This window comes from Gekko japonicus, unplaced genomic scaffold, assembly GCF_001447785.1.
Source record: "Gekko japonicus isolate JY-2015 unplaced genomic scaffold, Gekko_japonicus_V1.1 scaffold1334, whole genome shotgun sequence".
Lineage (NCBI taxonomy): Eukaryota > Metazoa > Chordata > Lepidosauria > Squamata > Gekkonidae > Gekko > Gekko japonicus.
In genome coordinates, this window is record NW_015168690.1 from 169,470 (window position 1) to 193,664 (window position 24,195).

General features: G+C 42.9%; 1 protein-coding gene across 1 annotated transcript; it reads left to right on the plus strand.

Moving 5' to 3' along the window:
- The first annotated feature begins 10,883 nt into the window (after positions 1-10,883).
- GPR85 (G protein-coupled receptor 85) lies at positions 10,884-12,426 on the plus strand. Its single transcript, XM_015415450.1, has one exon. It carries the CDS (start codon positions 11,012-11,014, stop codon positions 12,122-12,124), a length of 1,113 nt encoding a protein of 370 aa, XP_015270936.1. The 5' UTR covers positions 10,884-11,011; the 3' UTR covers positions 12,125-12,426.
- The last annotated feature ends 11,769 nt before the right edge of the window (positions 12,427-24,195 follow it).

Genomic DNA, 24,195 nt, shown 5'->3' on the forward strand with positions numbered 1-24,195 from the left:
GCCTCGGATCTAACTGTTCTATTGCAAACCAACCCAGCTATCCTCTGAAACTATCTTCCAGGTTCCTGTATATGAGCCTAGCAGTTGGGCAGCTTGTGATTTCTCACGATCATTGGGAAGAAGGACAACAAAGACTTTGCTTGAAAGACCATCTTCATTCATATTGGCCTGCTTGGGCTCTGAGATAAATGGATAATGCCTTCCTATGGGAACCAATTTTATCCGTTGGAGGGTTTTTTCAGCTATCGCTCTGAAACTTTAGACCTCCCTCTTTCAGAAAGCTAGCACTGTTCCTGCAGTTCTGTGGCGCAAACAGAAAACTATTTCACCAAGTCTTTTATTGAAGGGGCAGCTTTTGTTGACCGGTTAGGCAACACCTTTATGCTGCTATTGCTTTTTTGACTCTTCTCTAAATATGTTTTATGACTATTTTATAAAGTGTTATTGATAACTGGGAAGGGGGTTTGGGGGTGTAATATATATGTTTGCTTTTAGATTGTTAGGTGCCTTGGGGCTCTGTAAAGGTAAGAAGGGAAGGTGGCAAGCTTAAAAACATAATGTAATCAGCTTCCTCTTCCTGCCTTATCCATGGAAATCATTCCAGTCTGTTCCTAAATCATAGCCTATAGATGGGACTTTTCTCTCCCCCCCCCCCTTCATAGATGGGACTTTTCTTGAGAGAATATCTATGCACAGTTCTTCAGGGTCTTAGGAACAAGCACCATGTTACAGGTTGTATCTGATTACTTGACCTGACTTTCAATCCATCAGTCACACTGAGTTGCAAGTTTTCAGCTGGGAACTCACTTCCCAACTACACCGTAGCCTGAATTAACCACAACATATGGGAAGAAGGGATTTCAGACTCCCCCCTCCACGCACACACCCTTCTGGGGGATGCACTTGTAGCCTATCAGTTCACATGGAGCCCTCCGATGGGGCAAAGAGCACAGTTTGGAGCAGTTTGGGGTCAGGAAAAACAGCATGCGGGGGATGAAGCCTCTTCTCCTGTTTTCTGTTGTCTCCACAGAAGCAGGCAATGTCAAACCACCTCTATCCGTCTCTTGCTTTGAAAACTTACAGGATTGCTATGAGTCAGCTATGACTTGATGGCACTTTCCACCACCTAGTTGGGAACTGAGTTCCCAGTAGGGAACTCAAAGTTGAGTGTGACATTGACTGAAAATCAGGTCAAGAAAACCAGATACAACTGGTCAAAAACTTGTGTAGTTTGTCCCTCAGCACAAGGTTCGTCTGGGTCCCATTGCTTAATGTCCTTTTAACTGGTGACTTTATTTGGGATTTTCAGCTTTGCTACTGAACTATTCTTGCAGGTCCAAATAGGAAGGCCCTGGCCCAGCCTTTGTGCAGTAATGGTAGTGGTTCTTGAAGGAGCAGACTCCATTTCTTCAAGAACCACTTCCCAGTCTTTTCCTATTACTCCTCAAATTCCACATTCTGTCTTAAAATTCAGATCCTTCCAAGTGGAGTTGCTTCCAAATAACCTCCTTCTCAGAATTCCCTGTTCCCATGAGACTGAACTACTTTAATCATTCAGAAAATGCTTTTAAATAATTTGGAAATATCAGTTTGGAAGAACTGGACTTGTACATGATCTTTCCCATCCCAAAAGATGACTTTGGGGCCTAATCTGGCATGTGCTCAGCCAAAATACACTTTTCAGATGGCTGAACATTCTCAATCTTCCTAACACCACCAAAGCTTGTAGCGATCATCCAGTAAAATGCCCCTAATCGTGTAAGGCTTCATTGTAACATGCACTGTAAATTTCATATCCTTTGTGATGTATTTTTAACTAACAGAAGATGGTTAATCATTCGGTGCACTAACCAGCGATATGCTGAGCATTCTTGTGAGATGAAGATGCTGGATTAAGGCAAAATGCTTAGCACCTATATATACTTCAGCAGAAAGCAAATCAACTTTTCTTCTGGCAGAAAAGGAAGGAAGAGTGCCATATGTCCACTAAAAAATGACCTGCATAAACAAAAGCCGTGTGGGCCAGAATCTGTAGGAGGGAGGGGAACTGAGTGAAATTAGTGAAAAGAAATTGGCTGGATCCAACCTATTAAATCTAGACACTCTGCCTTAACAGACACACAAAACACTATGAACTAAAATTACATGGATTGTGTGGAACTGCTTAATAGCAATGTTTTGGATTGAAAATTAACCAAAACTGTCTCAAACTGAGAGACCAGAGAGAGTATGGCTTGAGATCTTAACTCACGCCTTTCCTACTGGGCTTCAACAAAGTGAACATCTTCAAAGTAACATATAATTTTCTAAGCAGATGAATAGTGATAGAAGTTGTTTTCTTCTACAGTATCACATTATAATATGATAGTGTTATCCACCCTGAACTTTTAAAAGGTAATTAATTTTAGTTAATTAAATATGATGTGGACATAAATCCTGGTTTCCTCTGCAGGATTAAGATTAATAGTACTTGAACTTTTTAGGAAACTTTTCTTTGATAGTCCTTATGGAATTTTAGGAGTCATCCCAAAGGACTGAAGAAAAGAAATATGGGAATACTACACACCCACACAAGGAACTCTGTTTACCATACAGATAATTCAGATACTGGATGAAACCAGTCAATCGCAATGATTACTTACCATGGCATATTTCTGCATCATGCTGACAAGTGAGATTTCTACAACACTTTTGCAGCTGATAAGAAATCTGTAGTAGTAGGAGAGTTCTCCTCACAACGTGGAACATTGCAGTAAGTGGACATTTGGTAAGTTTATTGACTCACTACTGTCCAACAATGTGAGAGCAACCTTGGAGTCTCTCATTCTGTTGATGTTGACAGCATTGCACATCCACGATTGTTCATCAGATGAAAACGACAATGATCACTGACTGATCTTGATAAGTAGCTTATCAGAGAAGGGCAATAAACACATAACATGAATCTGCTTCCATGTGGGAGGTGTACTGATTTTCATAACTCAAAAAATGAGTTATGTTTATATCTTAGTATTAGAAATTGACTTTTAAAAAACAAATTCCAGAAGTTACCATATTAGTATCCTGCAGCCAAAACAACACTCTTATGGCACCTTAAAAACTAACAAATGTATTGTGGAATAGACTTTCATGAGCCAGAGCCTGCTTGGTCAGATACCTGATGTGTTACATTTAGTTGACAGACAGACATATAGGGGGTAAAGGTAAAGGTTTCCCTTGCTCGGAAGCCAGATGAATCCGACTCAAGGGATGCGGTGCTCATCTCCGTTTCCAAGCTGAAGAGCCAGTGCTGTTCAAAGACATTTCCGTGGTCTTGTGGCCGGCACGACTAGACGCTGAAGCGCATGGAACGCTGTTACCTTCCCACCGAAGCGGTACCTATTTATCTACTTGCAATTTCTTGCTTTCAAACTACTAGGTTGGCAGGAGCTGGGACTAGAGACTGGAGATCACTCCGTCATGCGGCACTCAGGTCTTGAACTGCTGAGGTACAGATCTTCTGGTCTGTAGTTCAGCGTCTTAACCACTTGAGCCACTACAGCCCTTAGATAGACATATAGATATAGATAAATGGGGTATCTTACCTTCAACCTCCCCTCTATTTCCTGTTTTTCATCCCTGAAAGCCCCCAGAGCATCTTCCCTTGTCCTGCTTCATTCACTCATTCCCACATACTAACTAACCTACCTTTATCTTGTCCTGTCTTCAGTTGTCCTTCCTTCTCTTCCCCTGGGAAAACTCTTGAGTTGCATGGTGCCAGCCACAAGTCTGATCCAGGCCCAGTTGTGCCGTGAGGAACACTCAAGGAATTGTGGGGGACACCTCAGGGGAAGTCATGGAAGCAGTGACTGAATTCACGTTCCTGCGATCCAAGATCACTGCAGATGGTGACTGCAGCCATGAAATTAAAAGACGCCTGCTCCTTGGGAGGAAAACGATGGCAAAGCTAGACAGCATAATAAAAAGTAGAGACATCACCCTACCAACAAAAGCCCGTATAGTCAAAGCAATGGTATTCCCAGTAGTAATGTATGGCTGTGAGAGCTGGACCATAAGGAAGGCCGAGCGCCGAAGAATAGATGCTTTCGAATTATGATGCTGGAGAAGATTCTTGAGTGGGTGGGTCATGGAAATCATGTGGCATCAAGTCACCCAGTGGTTGCTGCCTGGCTTGGCTCTGGTGATTACTCCCTCTGAGGCCAAAACAGCCCTGGAAAGGGCTCTGCCCCCTCACCAGTTTTTTACTATAGGAACCAAAGTTTAAAGACTGCCATTACTGTGGTGGTTGCCTAGCAACCACCAGTGGGGGGCTTTCATTTCTTAAAGCTCTTGGTGCTGCTTCCATCACTTTTTGTTTTCTTTGGCTTTTCTCGGGCTTGTAGAAAGATACATCTTTTCTGTCCATAGCCCCAGTCTCTCTGCTCATGCTGAGCAGCGGGGTTTAGCTAGTGGGTTCTTCGGCTAAGGACACACATTTTATACTCTCTCACCCCTCCTGAATGTGAACCAACCCCTCTGTGGCATGAGGGTGAAAGTGGGTGCAAAGGGTGCTTATCATGGGGGGGAAGAGATCCTCCACCCACTGCCTACCGCAGGCCCCCATTCCTGGGCACCAAACCCATCCTGTCAGCGCACAGGAGCCTACCTCTAGCAGGGCATCACCTGAGGCCTCAGAGCCTCCTTCCGCTAATCTGTTCCTGGGGCTCTCCACAGAGGACAAAGAGTTTTTAGCACTGCCCAAAGACCAGCAGTTGCTAACACTCCCTCTCAGCGGAGGGGGAGGCAGGAGGTCCCTCCAAGAAAGGCTCACTGCACTCGGGGTGCTGTGGGTGGTGGGACATCAATGCAGGCCACCCTCCAAGAAGTCATTCTCATGGGGATGCTGACAGTGTCATCCAGAAGGACTATGTGGAGGGCCCAGGAAGCCGTCACTCGCCTCGTTGACAGGATGATTGCTGTGGATGTCCAACCCTTCTCCCTCATGGAGAACATAGCCTTTTACTGGCTGCTGCAACACCTGGCTCCCTGGTACTCCGTCCTCTCACAGAGGACCATAAGCTGATGAGTCTTGCCCATCATGCATTGCTCTGCAGGACTGATGGTCAAGGGTGAGCTCTTCAGAGCACAAGGCAAAACCATGCACTTCACTGCAGACCTCTGGAACAGCCAGCAGCACAGCTACCTCTCCCTCACTGCCCACTGGTGGCAATCCCAGGACCTGTCTGTCTGTACTGTTGCAGCACAGCCCAGGCCCCAGGAGGGGACAGTCTTGCCACCATGCTAAAAAGTTGTTCTGTTCATTGTGCAGGGGATGGATGCAGACCACATAGCACAAAACATCGCCACTGTGATAGAGAGTAGCCTGCGGGAGTGGGTGGGCGGTGGCAACACTGTCCGTGGCTACATGGTCACGGATGCCAGCACCAACATGCTGGCAGCAGTGAAGGCTGTGTGCTCTGGGGCTGCAGAGCACTGTCAGGGCCACCTGGGCTGCTGCCACCCTTGAGATGCAAGCCTTGTTGGAGACCTCCCGGCGCCTGGCCACCCACTTCTCACGCAGCATCAAGTCTGCCCATCTGCTGCACAAGAGGCGGGGGGGGGGGGGGAGCCTGAACACCAGCTCATCCTGGACTTACCCACCTGCTGGAACTCCACCTATGCCATGATTGAGCATTTAGTGGAGCAGAAGAGCACAGTGCAGGATGTCATCTCCTCCGTGACCATCCTGCATGGGGAAGAGGAGCTCAGCATCAGCTCCAACAACTGGCTGACCCTCTCCCAAATGGTGCGTATCCTGAAGCCCTTCCAGGACACCACTGACATGCTACAGCCATATGGCCAGCCTGGGGCAAGTCATCCCCCTGACTCAAAGGCGGGACCAGGCACTGGCCTCCAAACTGCACTTGGACCCTGAGGGGATGCCTGTTCTCCCATGGGTCAGAGAGGTTCTGGTGGGCATCACCACCAGGTTGCATCCTCACTACAAAGAAAGAGAATACAGGCTGGCCTGTATGTGTGGCCTCTGGATAAAAGGCAGCATTGCTCTCTAGAATGCAGAGCTCATGCAATGGAAGTGTGAGCTCTCCAAAGAAGTGTGGAGGCTACAGGCCGGCAGACATGGCCAGAGGGAACAGCGGTTGAAAGAGGCTGGGGGGGGGGAGCTGCCACAGCCCAGCAACTCTACTGGTTGTCACTGGTGGACAGGGAGATCAACAGTGGTGGGGATGCCAGGCATACCATGGTGAATGATTCAGCAGAGGCGATTATGAGTGTATCTCACTGAGTCCCCGAGCCCATCTCCACCAATCCCCTGTAGTACTGATCACACAAGGCTGCCGTCGGGCCCGGCCTCTCTGGTGTGGCCATGAGTCCCCTCTCCTGCTCTCCCACCAGTGTCCAGAGTGAGTGGGTGTTCTTGGGAGACATTCTCAACCCCCACCGCTCCCACCTGGTCCTGGCCAGGGTGGACGAGTTGGCCTTCCACAAGGTCAACCTCTCCCTGCTGGGCTACCCTTTCTGGACTTCACAGGGTAATATCCTGGCCTCTTGTTGTCCCCCTGCATGTCCCGCCTTTCCTCCTCCTCTCTGGGTGATCCAGCATGTGGGTTGCACCCTTGGCGCTTGGGTAGGAGGATGGCCACCTCTTCTGGGGGGCTGTGAATGTTGGGGGGATCCTTGCCTTGCTTCCAGTGTCTGGCTTGGGGGAGGTCTGCCCAGGTGAAGTTTCCCTTTGAGTTTGGTGTCACTGACTTTTTCCTGAGCCGTTTCATAGACTCCTTTAACTGCCGCTGACTTTTCCAGAAAGAGTACTGGGGAGACCTTTTTTTGGGGGGGAGCATTACTGCCATCTCCAGAAATGCAATGCAACCCCCCCAAAAAAAAAAACTTGGGAGAGACAGTAGAAGACCAGGCAGCAGGGTGAGGTTTCCTGTGCATTTGGTGTGTGTAGCTTGCAGGGGGTCCATTCTATATACTTTTGAATCTGTGCCTGACATTTCCCCTAAAAGCACTTTCCTGGTTTGACCTTAGTCCTGTTGGGTTTGCATTGCCACAGTAGCACTTGTTCTGCTGGGTACATTGCGCTGGTTCTGCTGGGCTTGCAAAAATACCCCCTACCTTCAGTTTCTACTGAGAGATTCTCTGTTTTGACCGTAGTCCATTGGAAACAATAGAGGAGGAGGGCATCTTCTTTGGGGGGGGGGGGTAATTCAGACCCCGTAAACCCAATCCTCCCCAAACTTGGAGGGCAGGTAGAGGAGAGTCAGACAAAGATCTGCTGTGGGTTTGGGGTCTCTAGCTTGCGCAGAATTGGTTCTATACATTCCTGAACTTCATGAACCTGCGCCTGTCATTTCCCCAGAAAGCATTTCTTTGGGGTGCCATAACTCAGACATCATAAATCCAATCCTCACCAAAACTTGGGCAGGTAGAAGATAGTCAGCTGGAGGTCCCCTGTGAGTTTGGTGTCTGTAGCACACTGTGGGGATGTTCTACTACATCACAGACTTCACTAACTGAAGTGGTTCATTTAGCATCAAAAAAGTTGATGACAGTCCACGGTTCATGAATTACGCACGCCACAAGCCATGAACTGAACTGCATTTTCCCAGTTCGTGCCCATCCCTGTCTTCTTTTATCTCCCAAAATATTAATTTCCAGAATTCAGCCTCTATGGCAGTTCGTATAGCAATGGCCATTAGCATTTTTTGTTGTTCAGTCGCATAGTCAGGTCTGACTATTCGCGACCCCATGGACCACATCACAACAAGCCCTCCTGTCTTCTGCCATCCTCCGGAGTTTGCTCAATTTCATGTTTGTTGCATTGGTAACCAGGGGTCTTGTTGTAGAAAAAGAGCTGCCGGAGCTCATTAGCATAACTCATTAGCATAACTTATTTGCATATGCCACGCCCCCTGACATCACCGGAAGTGACAGAAGGCCACACCCCCTGACATCACCGGAAGTGTGTCAGAAGGCCCGGCTACTTACCCTCCTGCTTCATCCTCATTCCCAAACGGAATGAGGATCGAAGCAGAGGGCGGGGTAAAGAAGAGGGCGGGGTAAAGAAGGGGGCGGGGCTTCACCACGTGACCGCCCCGCCCCCTAGAGGTTCTCTTCCGGAGCTCCGTACCTGAGAGCTCCCCCCCGACTAGAGCCCTGTTGGTAACACTGTCTAACCATCTCATCCTTTGCCATCCCCTTCTTCTTTTACCTTCAGTCTTTCCCAACATCAGAGTCTTCTCCAGTGAGTGCTCCCTTCTCATTTGGTGGCCAAAGTATTTGAGCTTCAGCTTCAGTATTTGGCCTTCCAGGGAACAGTCAGGGTTGATTTCCTTTAGGACTGACTGATTTGATCTCCTTGCAGTCCATTAGCATGGGTAGCTTTAAAACAGAGAACAGAACCATAAATAGCTTTCACCTATGATGGTTAATGGAACCTCCATGCTGAGAATTCATAGAACAGAGGAACACCAGTGGGGGGGGGGGGCAGGAGGCGACATCAGTGTGAGACTCTAGCTTTTGTGTTTGTGGATGCTGGACTAGATGGGCTGTGGGTCTGATCCACCAGTTCAATAGGTACCCACACATATGGCTTGCTCCAGTTTCAATCAGTTTGCAGTGGTAAACTGCTGGGCCTACAGAATCTGAAAACGCAGGCCCTATTCACAGGCACACTCTAAAGTGTGGGTGAATTCGCCTGTCACTTGGATACGCCTTAATAATTGTTCCCTGCAGTCTTCTGCACCTTTGGAGAAACAGGGGGGGAAACCTGAGCATTTGGTTGCAATCCCAAGCAAACTCACAGAAGCTCCCTTTCCGCCTTTGCCAAAGAGAATACCCAGTGACTACCGTTCCGAAGGAGGGGAGCGCATCCGAGTCTTGTCCCTCCTCCCACCCCTATTCTGCCAAGTGCAATAACAATGCAGTCATCATTGAGAGAGGAAAAAAGAGAGAGCGTGGAAAGCAGGCGCGTTGAGAGAGGCAGCCTCGATGCTGCTGGATCTCAGGCCGCCCTCTTGCTCGCTCCGGGGGCAGCTCGGAGGACTCTGCCGGCTCCGCGTCGCAACAGAAGCATGCTCCTCTTCTAGCCGCTCTTCTGGCTGGGGAGGCGGCCTGGCCCTCACTGAGCCGCCGCCGCCGGCGGCAACGGCTGCTGCTACTGCGTTACTGGGAGAGAGATTGTGCCGCTGCGACAGGAGAAGACGAGGCTAGGAACTCGAGGAGGCTGACTGAGCATGCGCCGGCGGAGCCCACAGACTACAGCGCCTCAGTCAAGGTAGCCAGGGAAATAAATAAATAAATAAAGGCAGGAGGAGGGGGGGGGGACCAGAAATTTATAGAAAGAAGCTGTTCTGATGAAGGGGGGGCTCTCCAGCACCAACAGGTATGGGGGGGGATGTTTGGAGTGGGGGGAGAAGGGGCTTGGCTGTAGAGAGAGACAAGACTGGGGAGATGGAGAGAGGTCTGCCAATGCCAGACCACCACCACCCCGGAGGGGTTAAAATTATTTTTCTTTTTCAAAAATAATAAGCTGCATAATTGTAAGCAGGCAATTTTAGGCACGGCGGGTCTCTTGCAAGTCCACAAAAATAAAATAATTTTAAAAATGGAGCTGCTTCAAGGGGGCTTGCAACATAGAAAGGCAGTCCTTTCTGTCTGCTATCGTCTCTATGTATGTGCATGTAAATGGAGGACCGTTTCGTGGCGGCGGGGGGGGGGTTCTTCCCTGTTTGTTGCTGGGTGCGCGCACACACACAAAACAACGCTGTCATGATCTGATCTGGCTCTTGTTTACACAGCAGCAGCAACTCAGGCGGGTCCTGAAAGATAAGAATGGTGGCAGGGGCTTCTGCTCGAAGCCATTGTGAAGATGGTGTGTAGTCCTGAGAAGGGGATAGCATCAGGAGAAACACTCCAGGAGGAGAGACGAGCCTCCTACCTGATCCTGCCCAGAGCGGAGTTCTCCCCTTCGGTAGATCCCTGAAAGCAGCTGAGTCTATTTTATTTTCTTTGTTAGTGACGTTTGGACGGGCAGCATTAGGAGAAAACCTGGAGCTCTCTTTCTCCCCCACCCCCCGCCCCGTTTCTCCTACCCTCCCACCGAAAGGATCCTTGTAGTCTATGCCAGTCCCAGCAGTGTCTGAGTTGAGTGGCTATTATTCCCGGGTGTGTTTCCTATTTTTAAAATTAGCTTGCATTATGGTTTGTGTCTGCCCCCCCCCCCGTTGCAATATAGAAAGCTAGGGCGGGCAACTATTTTGCATAGATTTCTTAATGTTTTTCCTCCAAAGTCTAGAGTGGGGAGGGGAGCCTGGTTCTCAGAAAGGAAGATTCCTGTTGTTTCTTTTCAATGTGGAAGAACTAGCAGGGTGTGATCAATATGCTTTGGTGAGTTGGTTAAAAAACATACATTCTGCAGGGTTTCTTTTGGATGTGTTCCATATCAACACAGCATCTGCCTCTGAAACCATATCATATCAACATCGGGGGGGGGGGCATTTTATCAGAGTAATCAACAGTCTTCCTTTGGTGTTTTATTTTCTAAGGTTCCAGTTCTGGAATGATAGTATAAGAATCAGGTTATTTTTCAAAGCCTCAAAGGCAGATACAGTACAGTGATGTCTTTTGCCAAGGATTTGATTGTAAACAAGACTGATCTGGGGGGTTCGGGGGGGGGAATTAAAAACATTGCATAGTATGTGTGCAGTTTTCACTGAATTTCCCTCAAACAAATAATAGTACTCCAACTTCCTCTAGCTCTCCATAAATTATCATGTTGGTTAGCACTTGCTGGCATCATTTATGTGTTAACTTCAGGACTGATAGCTTGGTTTTTCTTTTTTCCAGATTTTTTTTGATGGCATGACAAATCGTACAATGTAACTAGGCACCAGATCAATTCAGCTTATGGAATACATTTTCATTAAGATGTATGGATCTATTTTTCCCTTGTTCATATATATAGATCATGAGACTTGACTGAGGCAATATTCATAGCATCCATCCATCTATGGCGAACTACAGCCATGCAGCTGACAACATTTTACAAAATCTATCCCCTTTAACAGCATTTTTGAAACTGACTTCTCTGGGTTTCATCATAGGAGTCAGTGTGGTGGGAAACCTCCTGATCTCCATTTTGCTTGTCAAAGATAAGACCTTGCATAGAGCGCCCTACTACTTCCTGTTGGATCTTTGCTGCTCAGACATCCTCCGATCTGCCATTTGTTTCCCATTTGTTTTCACATCGGTGAAAAACGGCTCTTCTTGGACGTACGGGACTCTCACTTGTAAAGTAATTGCCTTCTTGGGGGTCCTATCCTGTTTCCACACCGCTTTCATGCTGTTCTGCATAAGTGTCACCAGATACTTAGCGATTGCCCACCACCGCTTTTATACAAAAAGGCTGACCTTTTGGACTTGCTTGGCAGTTATTTGTATGGTGTGGACCCTATCAGTAGCGATGGCTTTCCCTCCCGTTTTGGACGTGGGTACCTACTCGTTCATTCGGGAGGAAGACCAATGCACCTTTCAGCATCGTTCCTTCAGAGCCAATGATTCTCTGGGATTTATGCTGCTTCTCGCTCTTATCCTTCTAGCCACGCAGCTTGTCTACCTCAAGCTGATCTTTTTTGTTCACGATCGCCGGAAAATGAAGCCAGTTCAGTTTGTGGCAGCGGTGAGCCAGAACTGGACGTTTCATGGTCCTGGAGCCAGTGGTCAAGCAGCTGCTAACTGGCTGGCAGGATTTGGAAGGGGTCCCACACCACCTACCTTGCTGGGAATCAGGCAGAATGCCAACACCACGGGCAGGAGAAGGCTACTTGTCTTGGATGAGTTCAAAATGGAAAAGCGCATTAGTAGAATGTTCTATATCATGACATTCCTCTTTCTAACCTTGTGGGGTCCCTACCTGGTAGCCTGTTACTGGAGAGTTTTTGCAAGAGGGCCTGTGGTTCCAGGGGGATTTCTAACGGCTGCTGTTTGGATGAGTTTTGCCCAAGCTGGAATCAATCCTTTTGTCTGCATTTTCTCCAACAGGGAGCTGAGGCGCTGTTTCAGCACAACCCTTCTTTACTGCAGAAAATCCAGGTTACCAAGGGAACCTTACTGTGTTATATGAGGGAGCATCTGTAAATCTTTAGCCTTGTGAAAACACTACCCTTCTCTGCTAAGCAATGGTGGCCTGTTGCCATATCTTGAGAAGAAAAAAAATCAAGAATGGGATGTCAGCAGTTGTAAGGATTTGGGCAACAACGTTCTGCAGTCTTTGCAATAGCTCATCTCTTAATCCTATCTTAAAACCTAAACTTGTTCATGCTGACCACTCGTGAAGGTTTGTAATTAAAAGAATACAGGACTGAACCACTGCCCTAAAAATGCTTTTTGATGTGGTTGAAACTTAGGGAATGATTCAGAGAGTAGCAGGTGCTAAATATATCAGCACTAAATGCTGTATATGTCACTATGTAAAAGTAAGACCATCATGAAAAGATTAGCAGTGGACATCTGAATCAGTTAAGTTTGACATGAGGTTAATGTGTTGATGAAACTAATTTTAGACACTGGATGACCTTTAAATCATTTCATACCATTATTATTTTGCAAAGACTAACATTTGGGAACCATGTTCAGGTCCTGTAACTGATGGGAGATGTGCCATGTAAGACTGGATTATCACCTCCACTCTGTTTGCCTTGTGAGTTCTGGGGAGCATTCCAAAGCAGTGTTTTCTTCTTCTTCTTCGTTGTTCCAATAAGTCTTTATTTTTCTCTGAGTCTGTTTCCCCCTTTTTTATTATTAAATAACTTTTTTCTTTCAAAATGAAGGAAAAATTACTGGCATTTAATTGTGTTCTGTGCTTTATTTATTTTTTAAAAAATTTGTTCTTCTGATTTGCTATTATATCTATTGGCTACATTTATATTTTCAAAAGCTAGATACCAGTCTGTTAGGCAACATCAATGAGATTATCCAATCATAACAACAGAGTAGTCAGTACACAGAATAAACCACATGTTGCCTTAAAGGGTTATCTAGTATCTTCCATTTTGTTTAGCATTTTAGCAAATAAGCAAAAGAAAACGGAATCTGTCGACTCCAGTCTGTCATTTGGGAGTGCATGAAAGATCACTTGACCCACCCACCCCCTTTCATTTTTATTCCCATGATTCCCCTAATCAGTATGCTCATCACTAGGATGATCTGATTTTTTTCTCTCTCTAGGTGTGCTGCCCATTCTAGTTTGTTCTGATAAATACAGGCAGTCAATGTATGTTTATATTTTAAGACAGCTGTCATGGGGAGAGACCGCAGCCTTAGTAAGATATCTTGCACAATTTGTGAAGCATTTATTCTACTGAAGGCACAGTCTTGTTTATACTTTCTGCACATTTTGGTGTATTGGTTGTTTCCAATTATTTCAATTTTAACTTGTGAAAGCATATAATATGATTTCTAGTATTTTAGAAATACATTAGAGTCTGTGAGTCTTTCCTTCTTTAAGATACAGATGTGTGGATTTCAATATAAAGTTGCATTTGCCAAAATTTACCTGTGTAGCCTGTTAATTTTCTTGGAATAAAATTTTACATTTTTCCAGTTATACAACAAACCCTTTATTATGATTATTATTACTATTATTTTGTTTAGTGAGCATGAATTACTGAGAATGTAGCCATTATGGATTATTATTCTTTGAAGTCACTGTATTCCCAAACTGTAAATGCATGAATGATGGGGACCACAGGATTGATAAATGATATTCTTGACAATAGCACTGTTGTGTAGTTTATCATAATTACCCTGCTATCTATTTGAATATGTCAGTTCTACTTAGAGGTGCAATATTTGACATTCATGCCACAGTATTGTTTTAAATGGAGCTGAAGAACACCATCATGATTCCCAAAAGAAAAATTTAACATCTAAAGGGAAAGACTTGCTCCCCATTAATTTTGGTATGCTCTCTCTTTCACTATAGTGCTACAACTAGTGATTCCCCATTCAGTAATACATGAGAAGCAGCTACTACCAGAACTATTCTAAACATAGATCAAGATGGGTAGCCGTCTTTGTCTGTAGCAGAGTAGAAAAGAGCTCTAAACATAGATGATGAGTCGTTCTTCATTTTAACAGCCAAAGTAGTGTTGCTCCTGTCTATGAATCAAAATAATTTTTTCAAACATTTTGGGGGAAATTTTGATTCCATTGATGCTCATAGTTAGTTTTTCAACTTGACCGCAGTTGTACTTCACACTGATTGTTGATGGGTTCAAAGGCTAAATTTGTCATGCTGTGTAGAAGCACTGCAATAATTAATCTTCATGAATGCAAAAACATTTCAGGCCATAATCCCTTTCAGACTTGAAATTAATGAAATCAGTCAAACTGACTGGTCCGCATACTAGATAATATGAAATTGTTGGTATGAGTCTGATTTTAATTTTACAGAAATTATTAACTTGAATGTGATTGATATTTCAGTTCCTAAAATATGCAGCCCTCTTCTTTCATGGCTTCTTTCCTATATGCACATGTTAAAATCCTAGATATATCTATACACAACAATATATGTTAAGGTCGAGTATGTGTCCCTTTTACCATGTGCCTATAGACAGGGAAAGCTAATCACAGCATGATAAAGGAAACATATGTGCTATCTTTCTTGCACATAAGGAATTTGTTTTGCTTGACGGTAACATTAGATTATAACTTTTTTTTCTTTACCTGTATAGGGAAAAGTAAAGTGTAAAATGACAGTGTGCTACTGGTTGATGAGACAGGTTTATGAATCCATCTATAGGTTAGCAAAATTATTTTTCATTTAATGTACTAAAAACAGGATTGAAAGTTATTCTAGGATGTATTGGTGACTAAGACTTAGAAACTAGCATGAGTGGAGTGACACTCATTAAGTGAGCTTTCCTGCCTCCTCCTTGCCTGCCAGCCCCCCCAACTGTACCCCCTAGGGTTCATGGAACCCACAGCATGGGGGTGAAATAAGGTGAGAAGTAGAAAGGGGGACTAGCAAAAATCACACACACACCCTGTGTGTCATTGGCAGAATTAATTCTCACCAGCAACAACATGGTTAGGATCTGAACAAATCTTCAGTTCAATAGTTACCTTCCTAAAATAAAGATCAACACAACCACAATCCTTATAGGAGATATGACGATGCTGAAGGATCAAATGCCCAATAGTCAAACATTTATCTTCTCCATGAGTGTTGCACTTTGCAATGAATATCAGAGAATGGGACCCTACAACTTTGTTTTGTATAGTTTGGGAATATGAAGTAGGTACTGTTTCCATTTATTCCATTTTGCAAAAAAATATATATATTATGACAATTAATAAGAGAAGGTAAAAAATTTAAAGTAAAATTTATTTCCTTTTTTGCATGTGTCTGGACAAGTTTTGCTTTTATTTTGCTCCCAAGGTAAAGGGACCGAAAGAGTACTGAATGAAATTAAAAGGCAACACATGAAATATTGTAAATAATTTATTGCTACTTTTTATGTAAAATGTACTCGGATGCAAAATTATTCAGGGACCTTTAAAACAGTTCCCAAACAGATTATATGCTTACATGGATTAAAATGGTATATAGGAATAGCTGTTATAGTTTGGTGCAATGCCCTGTGCATAAATGGATGGCGGTCAAGAAGAAAAATTTTATTCTGTTGTTGCAGTACTGCTTTGTTGCAATGGAAGTTTTTTATATTTTGTTATAACAATGGGATGTTGACAAATGACAGCCAAGGAAGTGACACATTTTGTTCCAGTTTGGCATTTAATTGTATCTCCATATGTCAGAATTCACCATTTTGTTTTCTTCTGCTTTAACCTAACATTAGAGTTCTGAAATACTGCATGATAGTACCTCCTAGACCATACTACATCTCACTGGGGGAAAGGGTGGCTGTTTTATGTCTAAATGTAAAACCTCCTTACATACACAAGGTGAGCATGCTGCACAGCGTATTACTGAATGTGTAATTTTCCTGCTACCAAATTCAGTAATTTTAATATATCTAACTACTAAGCAATGAAAGGCAAGATGAGTAATAACTCTGCTAGATTTTTTAAAAAGTCTGTGTACCTGCTCCATTGGTCCCCATAGCTTTTTTCTTCTGACTTTGGCTTACCTTCGTTCAACTCTAATATTTTCCATCCCTGTTTTGTTATCACAGTCTTCCTTTAGGAGTCCTGATGGCTGTTTTCTTCGAACAGCTACTTTCCTCTAACAGCCTCTCAGTTGGTGGGTTGTACCCATCATAGACATGGCAGTCACTTGTACTTTCATCCCTCATGCCTGACAAACAATCTCAAGTCCATTTTGTATTATATATTATCTACCAAACATACAATGTGTAGCTCAAGCAAGTCATATGTGCATGATGACTCTGCACTATTGTTATATGATTTTTTAAAATATGAAATTAAGTTAGTCTAGCTTTTAATTGATTAAGCAATCAGTAAGTTTAAATAGATTGAAAAACTATTCTATCCTGATGTATAGAAGTTTCTCTTCAGTGTGAAATAACATGTAAATTGACACAGAAATGCTACCATTCATTGTTAAAAGAAAACCCTGGCCTTTATCCAACCACACCATTAGGAACATTGAAGTGTCCTTAAGTTTTGTTAAGAGGTAGATGCGATTTTGCAGTGATTCCCTCTCCCTCTGCAGTCCATTAAGCCCCACTCCATTTTATTCCTGGGGGTCAGCAGACTGTTAGAAACGACCCAGTGGGGGTTTGCAGCAGGAGGGAGTTCATAAAAATTGTCTCCCATTAATAAAACATAAGTTCCCTTTTCTTAACAGGATGGATTTAGGCCATCATATTTAATATTTGCTTTTTCATCCAGTTTAGTTAAATCAGATAATCCCTACTGCAGTGACAAACTATAGCCACAATGGTTTCTCAAAATACATAGGCCCAAGAACTGGAACTATTCATTTCAGTCTCTTGTGGTTCTTAATGATCAGAAAAGAACACTGCATCATGATAAAGCCTTAAAGTTTGTTCTAATTAATTGAGAGGAATTTGATTTGCTATTAAAGCTATAACTTATTGATCTACCAATGAACCAATTATCAAAGAATAGTTTGATCATTAATTGATCGTGTGTCTATCATGAAACTAACTAAGGGTTGTCATGTGCATGGAAAGGCAAGGTGGCAAATGATTAATAGCTGAATAAGCAGTCCTATGGGCTGACAGATTTGGGGCTCATTTCATTTCACATTGGCTTGCTGCCTGATGATTGTAAAGTTGGGAAAGTCAAGCATGGTATCTACTTCATTGTATTCCATGTGACAAACAGGCAGAATAGAACCATTTTCAGAGGGAGACTGTGGAAGGGAGATCTTTCCCTAGAAGTTCAGTTTTCATTTTTTCAAACTACTAGTCCATAGGGATATACATAGGGATATAAGGATAAGTGTGCCAGCTGTGTTCTTTTCTGCTGCCCAGGAAAACTCTGTTCCTATCTTCCAGTATTCTGGCCAATGTATTGGTTTGTTTGAAAACCACCTGCCCTGACCAGGCACCATATTTGACTTTATAAAAGCTGTGTTAAAACAATATGAGCAGACCAAACAGAGTCATGAGCAGCTAAAACAAATGATATGCTTGCCATGAGGAATACAGGCAGCAAAATCATAGGGCCCAAGATGTAAAACAGCCAAACTGTCATTAAAATGAAACATAATAACTAAAACAGAGGAGTGCTAATAATCACTAAAGGCTGAGGAACACAGGAGAGAATCTACTAGTGGCAACACATTGAGAAAGAGAAGGTACCAGACAAACATGGTTTCACAGTAGGGATACAACTGCAGATAAGCCCTGTTTCTGGTAGCTACCTACCTGGTATCTGGACAAGTAAGGGCATCTGATGAAAATCTCAGGTCATGAGCAGTGTCATGTGGGAGAAGGTGGTTTTTTATACAGCAGTGGTTCTGTAACTTTTAACGACTTTGTAGAACAAAACCAACATTTTGAATTGTGCCCAGAAACAAATAGGATGCCAGTGGAACTCTTTAAATGCAGGTGGAATATGTCAATCCCAGATCTGGCTGCAGTACTCTGAACTAACTTTGTTTCCTAAAGAGTTTTCAAGGACCTCCCCAGGTATAATGCATTTCAGTAATTAAGTTTGGATGAAATTGTGAATTATCTTGGCAAACTGGTTGACAAGGAAGGACAGCAATGAAGTCTGGCTTCTTTTCCTCCCAGTTATACAATGATTAACCATAGGGGCAGGTGTTTCTGGATTTCCCCTTCTTGTCATGACTGTCAAGCTAGCTTCTGGCTAGCAGGATTAGCACTGATTTCCTGGCGTGGGAACAAATTAGATACATGTCATTTGTGTTTCTGCCTTGGAACAGAGCTTGGTGGTGATTTGATCCATAGTTTTTTTTCCTGATTTTGAAACAAAGTGGTAAGCACGTGGCAATTTAAAATGTTGATTTAGTTCAAGTTATAAGTTAAAGCATAGATTATACTTGGGTTTTTTTTGCTGTTTTTACAGTAGTCTATATGTTGCCTATAGTCTATAGTTATTAAGGTATAGTATAAGTGTTAGAAAAGGAAACCAGTACCAAAAGCAAAACAAATAATCAGTTACTAATGTTCTACTGTCTAAAGGGACTCATGAATCTGGAAACTTACATTCCGTTCAAAATTGGTGACCAAAATGAATAAAACACCCTGTTCCAGATGCTTGGGTAGTGTACATTAGTGTACTTCTGCTGGCTCCCAGGGGATCCCAGCAATATGAATAGCCTGAGAATTTCTCAACATAGAGCAGATGAAAGCAAAATATACCACAGAGCTATGAAATACAGTTACAAAACAGCTTTCACTCAACCTTAAGGCCTTGAGGACATAGAAGTCCATTGCTTTTCTCTCTCCTTGCTCTGCCTCACATTGTGTTTGTTCAGTTACATTGTCTTTCCTCTTGCCTTTCATGCATGAGAGCATTTGTTTTTATTATTATGAACCCATTTCGGGTACAGCCAATTATTGCACACAACTAAAGGCTAGTTTGATGATTTTTAAAAAACATGATGAATTAGAATGTAAATTGTATGTCATATTTTTTAAATGTTATTTAATAGCACTGAATTATAAATCCTCTCCTGCTTATACAACATAGTGAGCCTTAAATTGAGAAGAAAAGGATCCTAAACCAAAGAAACAGTTTTATTTAGATATTCATACTCTGCTTTTCTCCCCAAAGTGGCTTAACAAATAATTTCCCTCCATTTTATCCTCACAACAACAACCCAGGTTTAGAGAGAATGACTGACCCAACATGACCCGTAGAGTTTCCATGGCACAGTGGAGATTTGAATGTGGGATTCTGAGATCCGAATCCAACACTACACTATGCAGGCTTTGTAATTGCACTGGTAGCATTGTAAATACATACTAGACTGAATAGAAGCTCTGACTGGATCTGCATGTTATTGGATATTGCATTATTGTAATCAATCACTTTGAGTTTCTTGTCTGGACACTTAGCCAGTAAATTTTCATGATATAGCAATATTCAAGGATATGGAATCTGCCAACAAGAATATAACAATTCCTATATTGGCAGCTATTGGTGTGTGTGCGGGTCCTCAGTGGTTGCCTGGAAACTCTTGGCTTTTGAAAAAACCAACTCCATATTGTTAAAATACTCAAAAACTGAGAAAATTATCAGACTGAACATATTACAGCAAGAGCATTCTGAGGATGTGTAATGGCAACTGAGAACAGTGCACAGATATTATAAGAAGAAACAAGGCCAGTAAGGGAGGAGCTTATAAGTGGAATACAGCAAATTGGGGGGGGGGGGATACAAAGGAAGTGAGCATATATTAGTCTCAGTCAAGGAAATTTCCATGTAAGTCAAATGGGGGATTTTTGTATGGGGGATGGGCAGGAGATGAAAATATGAAATAAATATGATATTTCTGAACATGCAGAGAGGAATAAATAAAGTAGAGTGTTGAGAGCAAAGAAAATGTGAGGATATATGTTGCAAGAACTGGGGAAGTCTGAGCAAAGATTACAACATTAACAGATCATTTGACAATAATATATATTTGAAAGGAACATAGCAAACTTGTCTAGACTTTGTGAGAGAGCTGTACACTGAAGCAGAGTCAAATTTCTGAAGCAAAAGGAGAAACATTGGCTATGATATAAGGCCAGTCATAGACCATATTGCAAAGTATTTATTCATTTCTTTAAAAAAAATATTTATACCTCACATTTTGGCTCAAGTTTGAAGTCTTTCTCCAGTCTAAGGAACCTTCCTCCAACTTAAATGGCGCTTCCATTGGAGGAAGAGCCACTTTGGAGGAAAGTAACTCAGAGGATGGTTGGATCCACCCTGGTACTTCAGCACCACACAGGCATTTGAAGGAATGGTGTGTGCGGGGGTACAGATTGTGGGGGAATGATGAATGAGGGCAAGCACTTGTCAGCTGGCTGCTGATTGGCCAGGTATTTATTCTCTTAAATGTCAGCACCTATCGGCTCTTTATGCTAAAGGTGGGGCTGAGACCAGGTTAAGATTGAAGAGACACAGCTGAATGATGAGTGGAGAAACCCCCCCCCCCCAATCTGGAACAGAAACCAAGAGGGAAATTAGTGAAGGAATATTAAAGGATGCCTTTTTGGAAGGGGGAATCTTGGAAAGGATTTGGACAGACAATGAATCATTGTAATCTTAATATATTATAAACTTAATATGTGATTGTAAACTTAGTATATGCTTAAACTTCTTTCTTGGTTAACATTTATTTCTGTCTTCACACTAAGATTATCTATTACTAGACCTAACTATGCACTAGGTGAATTGGGCAGCACTGTTTTGTGAAGCTACCTTCCTTTTTGTTTTGTGAAGTTTCCTAGGCCAGGGGGATCAGCAGTAAATCAGAGCATGGTATACCATGGCATTGTAGCAGTGTCAAGTCAAAGAAGTAGTAATTGTTGTTTGGGGCTCCGTGTATGAAATAGATGTTACAACCACAAATGCAGGGGCAAATTGGTTTGGAATCATTTGTTTATTTATAGCCTGCCTTTCTCACTGAGATTCTATCAGACCCTGTATCTGTCTTGTTCTTAATTTGTTCCCTTGGGGACTTCACTTGTATCTATGTAATCCAGCATTCTGTTAATGGAATCTTCCAAGTAGGACACGATGGTAACCATTCTCCTGATGCCCCCAGCATCAGGTATTCAGAGATACACTGCTACTGTAAAAATGAAGGTTTAATTTTGATATTGTTGCATATAAGGGTGGATAGGAGGAGCTTGGAGTGGGTAGAACTGAGGGAAAGTATGGTGGAAGCACTGTGGTACTCTGGAACTTCTAGAATGCAAAATTTGTGAGGCACTGGCCACCAAATTTTCAGGTGTAAGCATATCATAAGCATTTCTGTGCATACACATCTGTGCAGAACTGTCCCATAAACCTGCATGCATTACTAGCAGTGTCTCTGCTGCTTCTCATGCCTTTCTTAATCTAAGCCCTGGCTGAACAGTCATCAGACAGCCCACTTGCTTTCACATTAAAATGGTGTGTCTTGGTGTATGCATGTATTTAAGGCAAGTGGTTAGCAATATTAGCAATGTTACTAACTCTGAAAGCTTCAAATGGCAATGTGTTTGGTTTTTTCCTGTATTTCTGCAGTTCCTTACATCTGTACCTTATAACTCCCCTCATTCAACATTTTCCTGATCATAACAGTCTCTTAGAAACAGTATTTTCCTCACCGAGTTAACTTTATGTACTCCATCAGTACACGTAGAGCCCCAAAGGGGAAAACAGTGCCCCCAGGGCTATTTCACATTGGGAAAATGGCACAGGGCAGGTTGAAGACTTTTCTTCTTGTGTACCATAGTTATGATTAAAATGTAGCTTTGCACACCTGGGAATTAAGTTACCATTGGGGCACTCACAGTTGCAACATACAGATAAGCCCCAAGTCTTCTCATCCATCCAGGGCTTACTAAAACCTAGGTTACAAAAAGCTATAGTATCTGAAGCAGGAAACTATGACTCAGATGGCCATTACTAGATTTCACTGTGCCATGTGGAATGATCAGGCATTTGTACTCCAGACCTACCTGAGACTCTAGGTCTTTCCTGTCTTCTCTTCTACTGCCTTCCCTTTCCATACTGACAACTGGAGCTATAGTTCATTTTATGAACTGAAAATTTCACCAGGCCTTCCTGGTACATCTTGTTTGTCTACAAAGCACACTAAATGTGGCCAACTGCTTATAAAGGGCCTATAATGACTTTGCTAGTAACTGATGAGATAGGACCCACCTCTAGGATATATCTTAGGATGTCTGCAGCCTAGTATCTTGAGATGTGGCATAAAGTATTTCCATTTATTTGGGTGCCCCCACAAAGTAACTTAAAGTATTAGTGTCAAGCAGGGATGCATTAGTGGGCGGGGGGGTGCTCAAAGGACACAGCTGCAGCCTACAGGATAAGTCTGCTGGGTTACAGTCCCCATATTCTGAGGTCACAGGACAGGGGATATGATTAGGTAAGCCTAATCACAGGTAGTATCAGACTTTTCTCTAGGTGAATTTGTGTGGATGGATAACAGATGTTTTGTTCATACTTGGGATTCCCTTTGATATGGATGAGCTCTTCAGTCTTTATCCCTGGGGTGCTGGGAGCAGGGAGACTGATACTGTTCCGTCAATCAAAGCTGTTGGGTCCAGTGCAAATTCATTTGGAGTCAAGAAGGCCAAGACTTTGGTGTGTGGGGGGGTGTCTACACCTTTGCAGCCTCCTGTACTGATGCTTTCCTGAGCTATCGTGGTCTCCTACGTTGAGGTCTTGTCCTAGATTAATTAATTTATTTTATAGTCCACCTTTATCATTGAGACTTAAGGTGGATTACATGTTGTAAAACTATGCAGCCAAATAGCATGAGACGTCTAATAAGCAATGCAATAGAACTAAAATTAAAAAACTTAGGCACAATGCAAATAAAGAGAGATGTGATATGTCAAACAACGCAAAAAATGGAATTACAAAGTAGAAAACTGTTGACATATAGACATGCCCCTCCCCCCAAAAAAAGTACATTTGTCCAACCCTAGTGTCAAGTTCAATCTCTGTGTTTTTTTAAATTAGTTTTTATATACAGTTGTTCTGGGCGACATTTTCCACAAACATCTCTCACAGAAGTTCAGTGGTAAGAATAACAACACATAGGTAACATGGTACACCTAGGTCCTGTAAGAATCTCTGGTAAACATGATCATCACTGAGCAATATAGTACAATGCAGAACTGTTTAATCTGTCCAGACCACACACAAAATAAGTACTGATCCAATTACTATCCGTCTATTTAACCTTCAGCCAAAGTCCTAAAATAATTCATTTTTCTCTTCTGTTTTTGAGAAGTCTTTCATTTCAGAGATGATGGGATGGTCAGTGGGGACACTCTCCCTCATATTGACACCTCCTAACCCATGCCGTCTAAAGATAGATTCCAACTGCTAAATATTTTATTAGCCCAAAGCTCAAAGGAGGCCATTACTTCTAAGTCAAGTTAACTACAGTAGAAATAGACCTAATCTTTTATAGCATCTTTAGTACATTCGATTTTGGTCCTGGCAGTAAGAACACACACTTTTTCTGAGTAAGGAATAATACAGAAATTGTTCATAGAAATGTAAAATATTACTTTTTAAAAGATGACTATTTTTAACAGTTTTTTTAAAGCTATGTTTCTCCTGCCCATGCTTTCCCAAAGGCTATGCAGAACAAATATTTCTTTTGACAGGGGTAGTGTTTTTAGCTTTGAAAAGAAGCCATGTTGATTTCAATTACTTCCAAGCAGGGTCAAAAAGGATGCAGCAAAAAAGGTCTTTGCAGGACAGGGGTGAAGGAGCTGATCCTGCATGCAGAAGCATCTGTCCTTCTTTTGTTTCCCTAGCTGTACAAAAAGGAAGTGGAATCTGGCCTATAAACTCTGTTCAGTTACCCTTATGTCTTCCTTGACAGTGCCTAACCATCACCTTTTGGCTCTGGCACCGTTAGTACAATTTTAGCCTTCCCTTCTGCTGATTATAAGTTCATTATCATCACCAGCAGCAGCCTCATGGCTGAAAAGGCAGGGTGGGCTCTTCCTCTATACAGTAATGATAAAG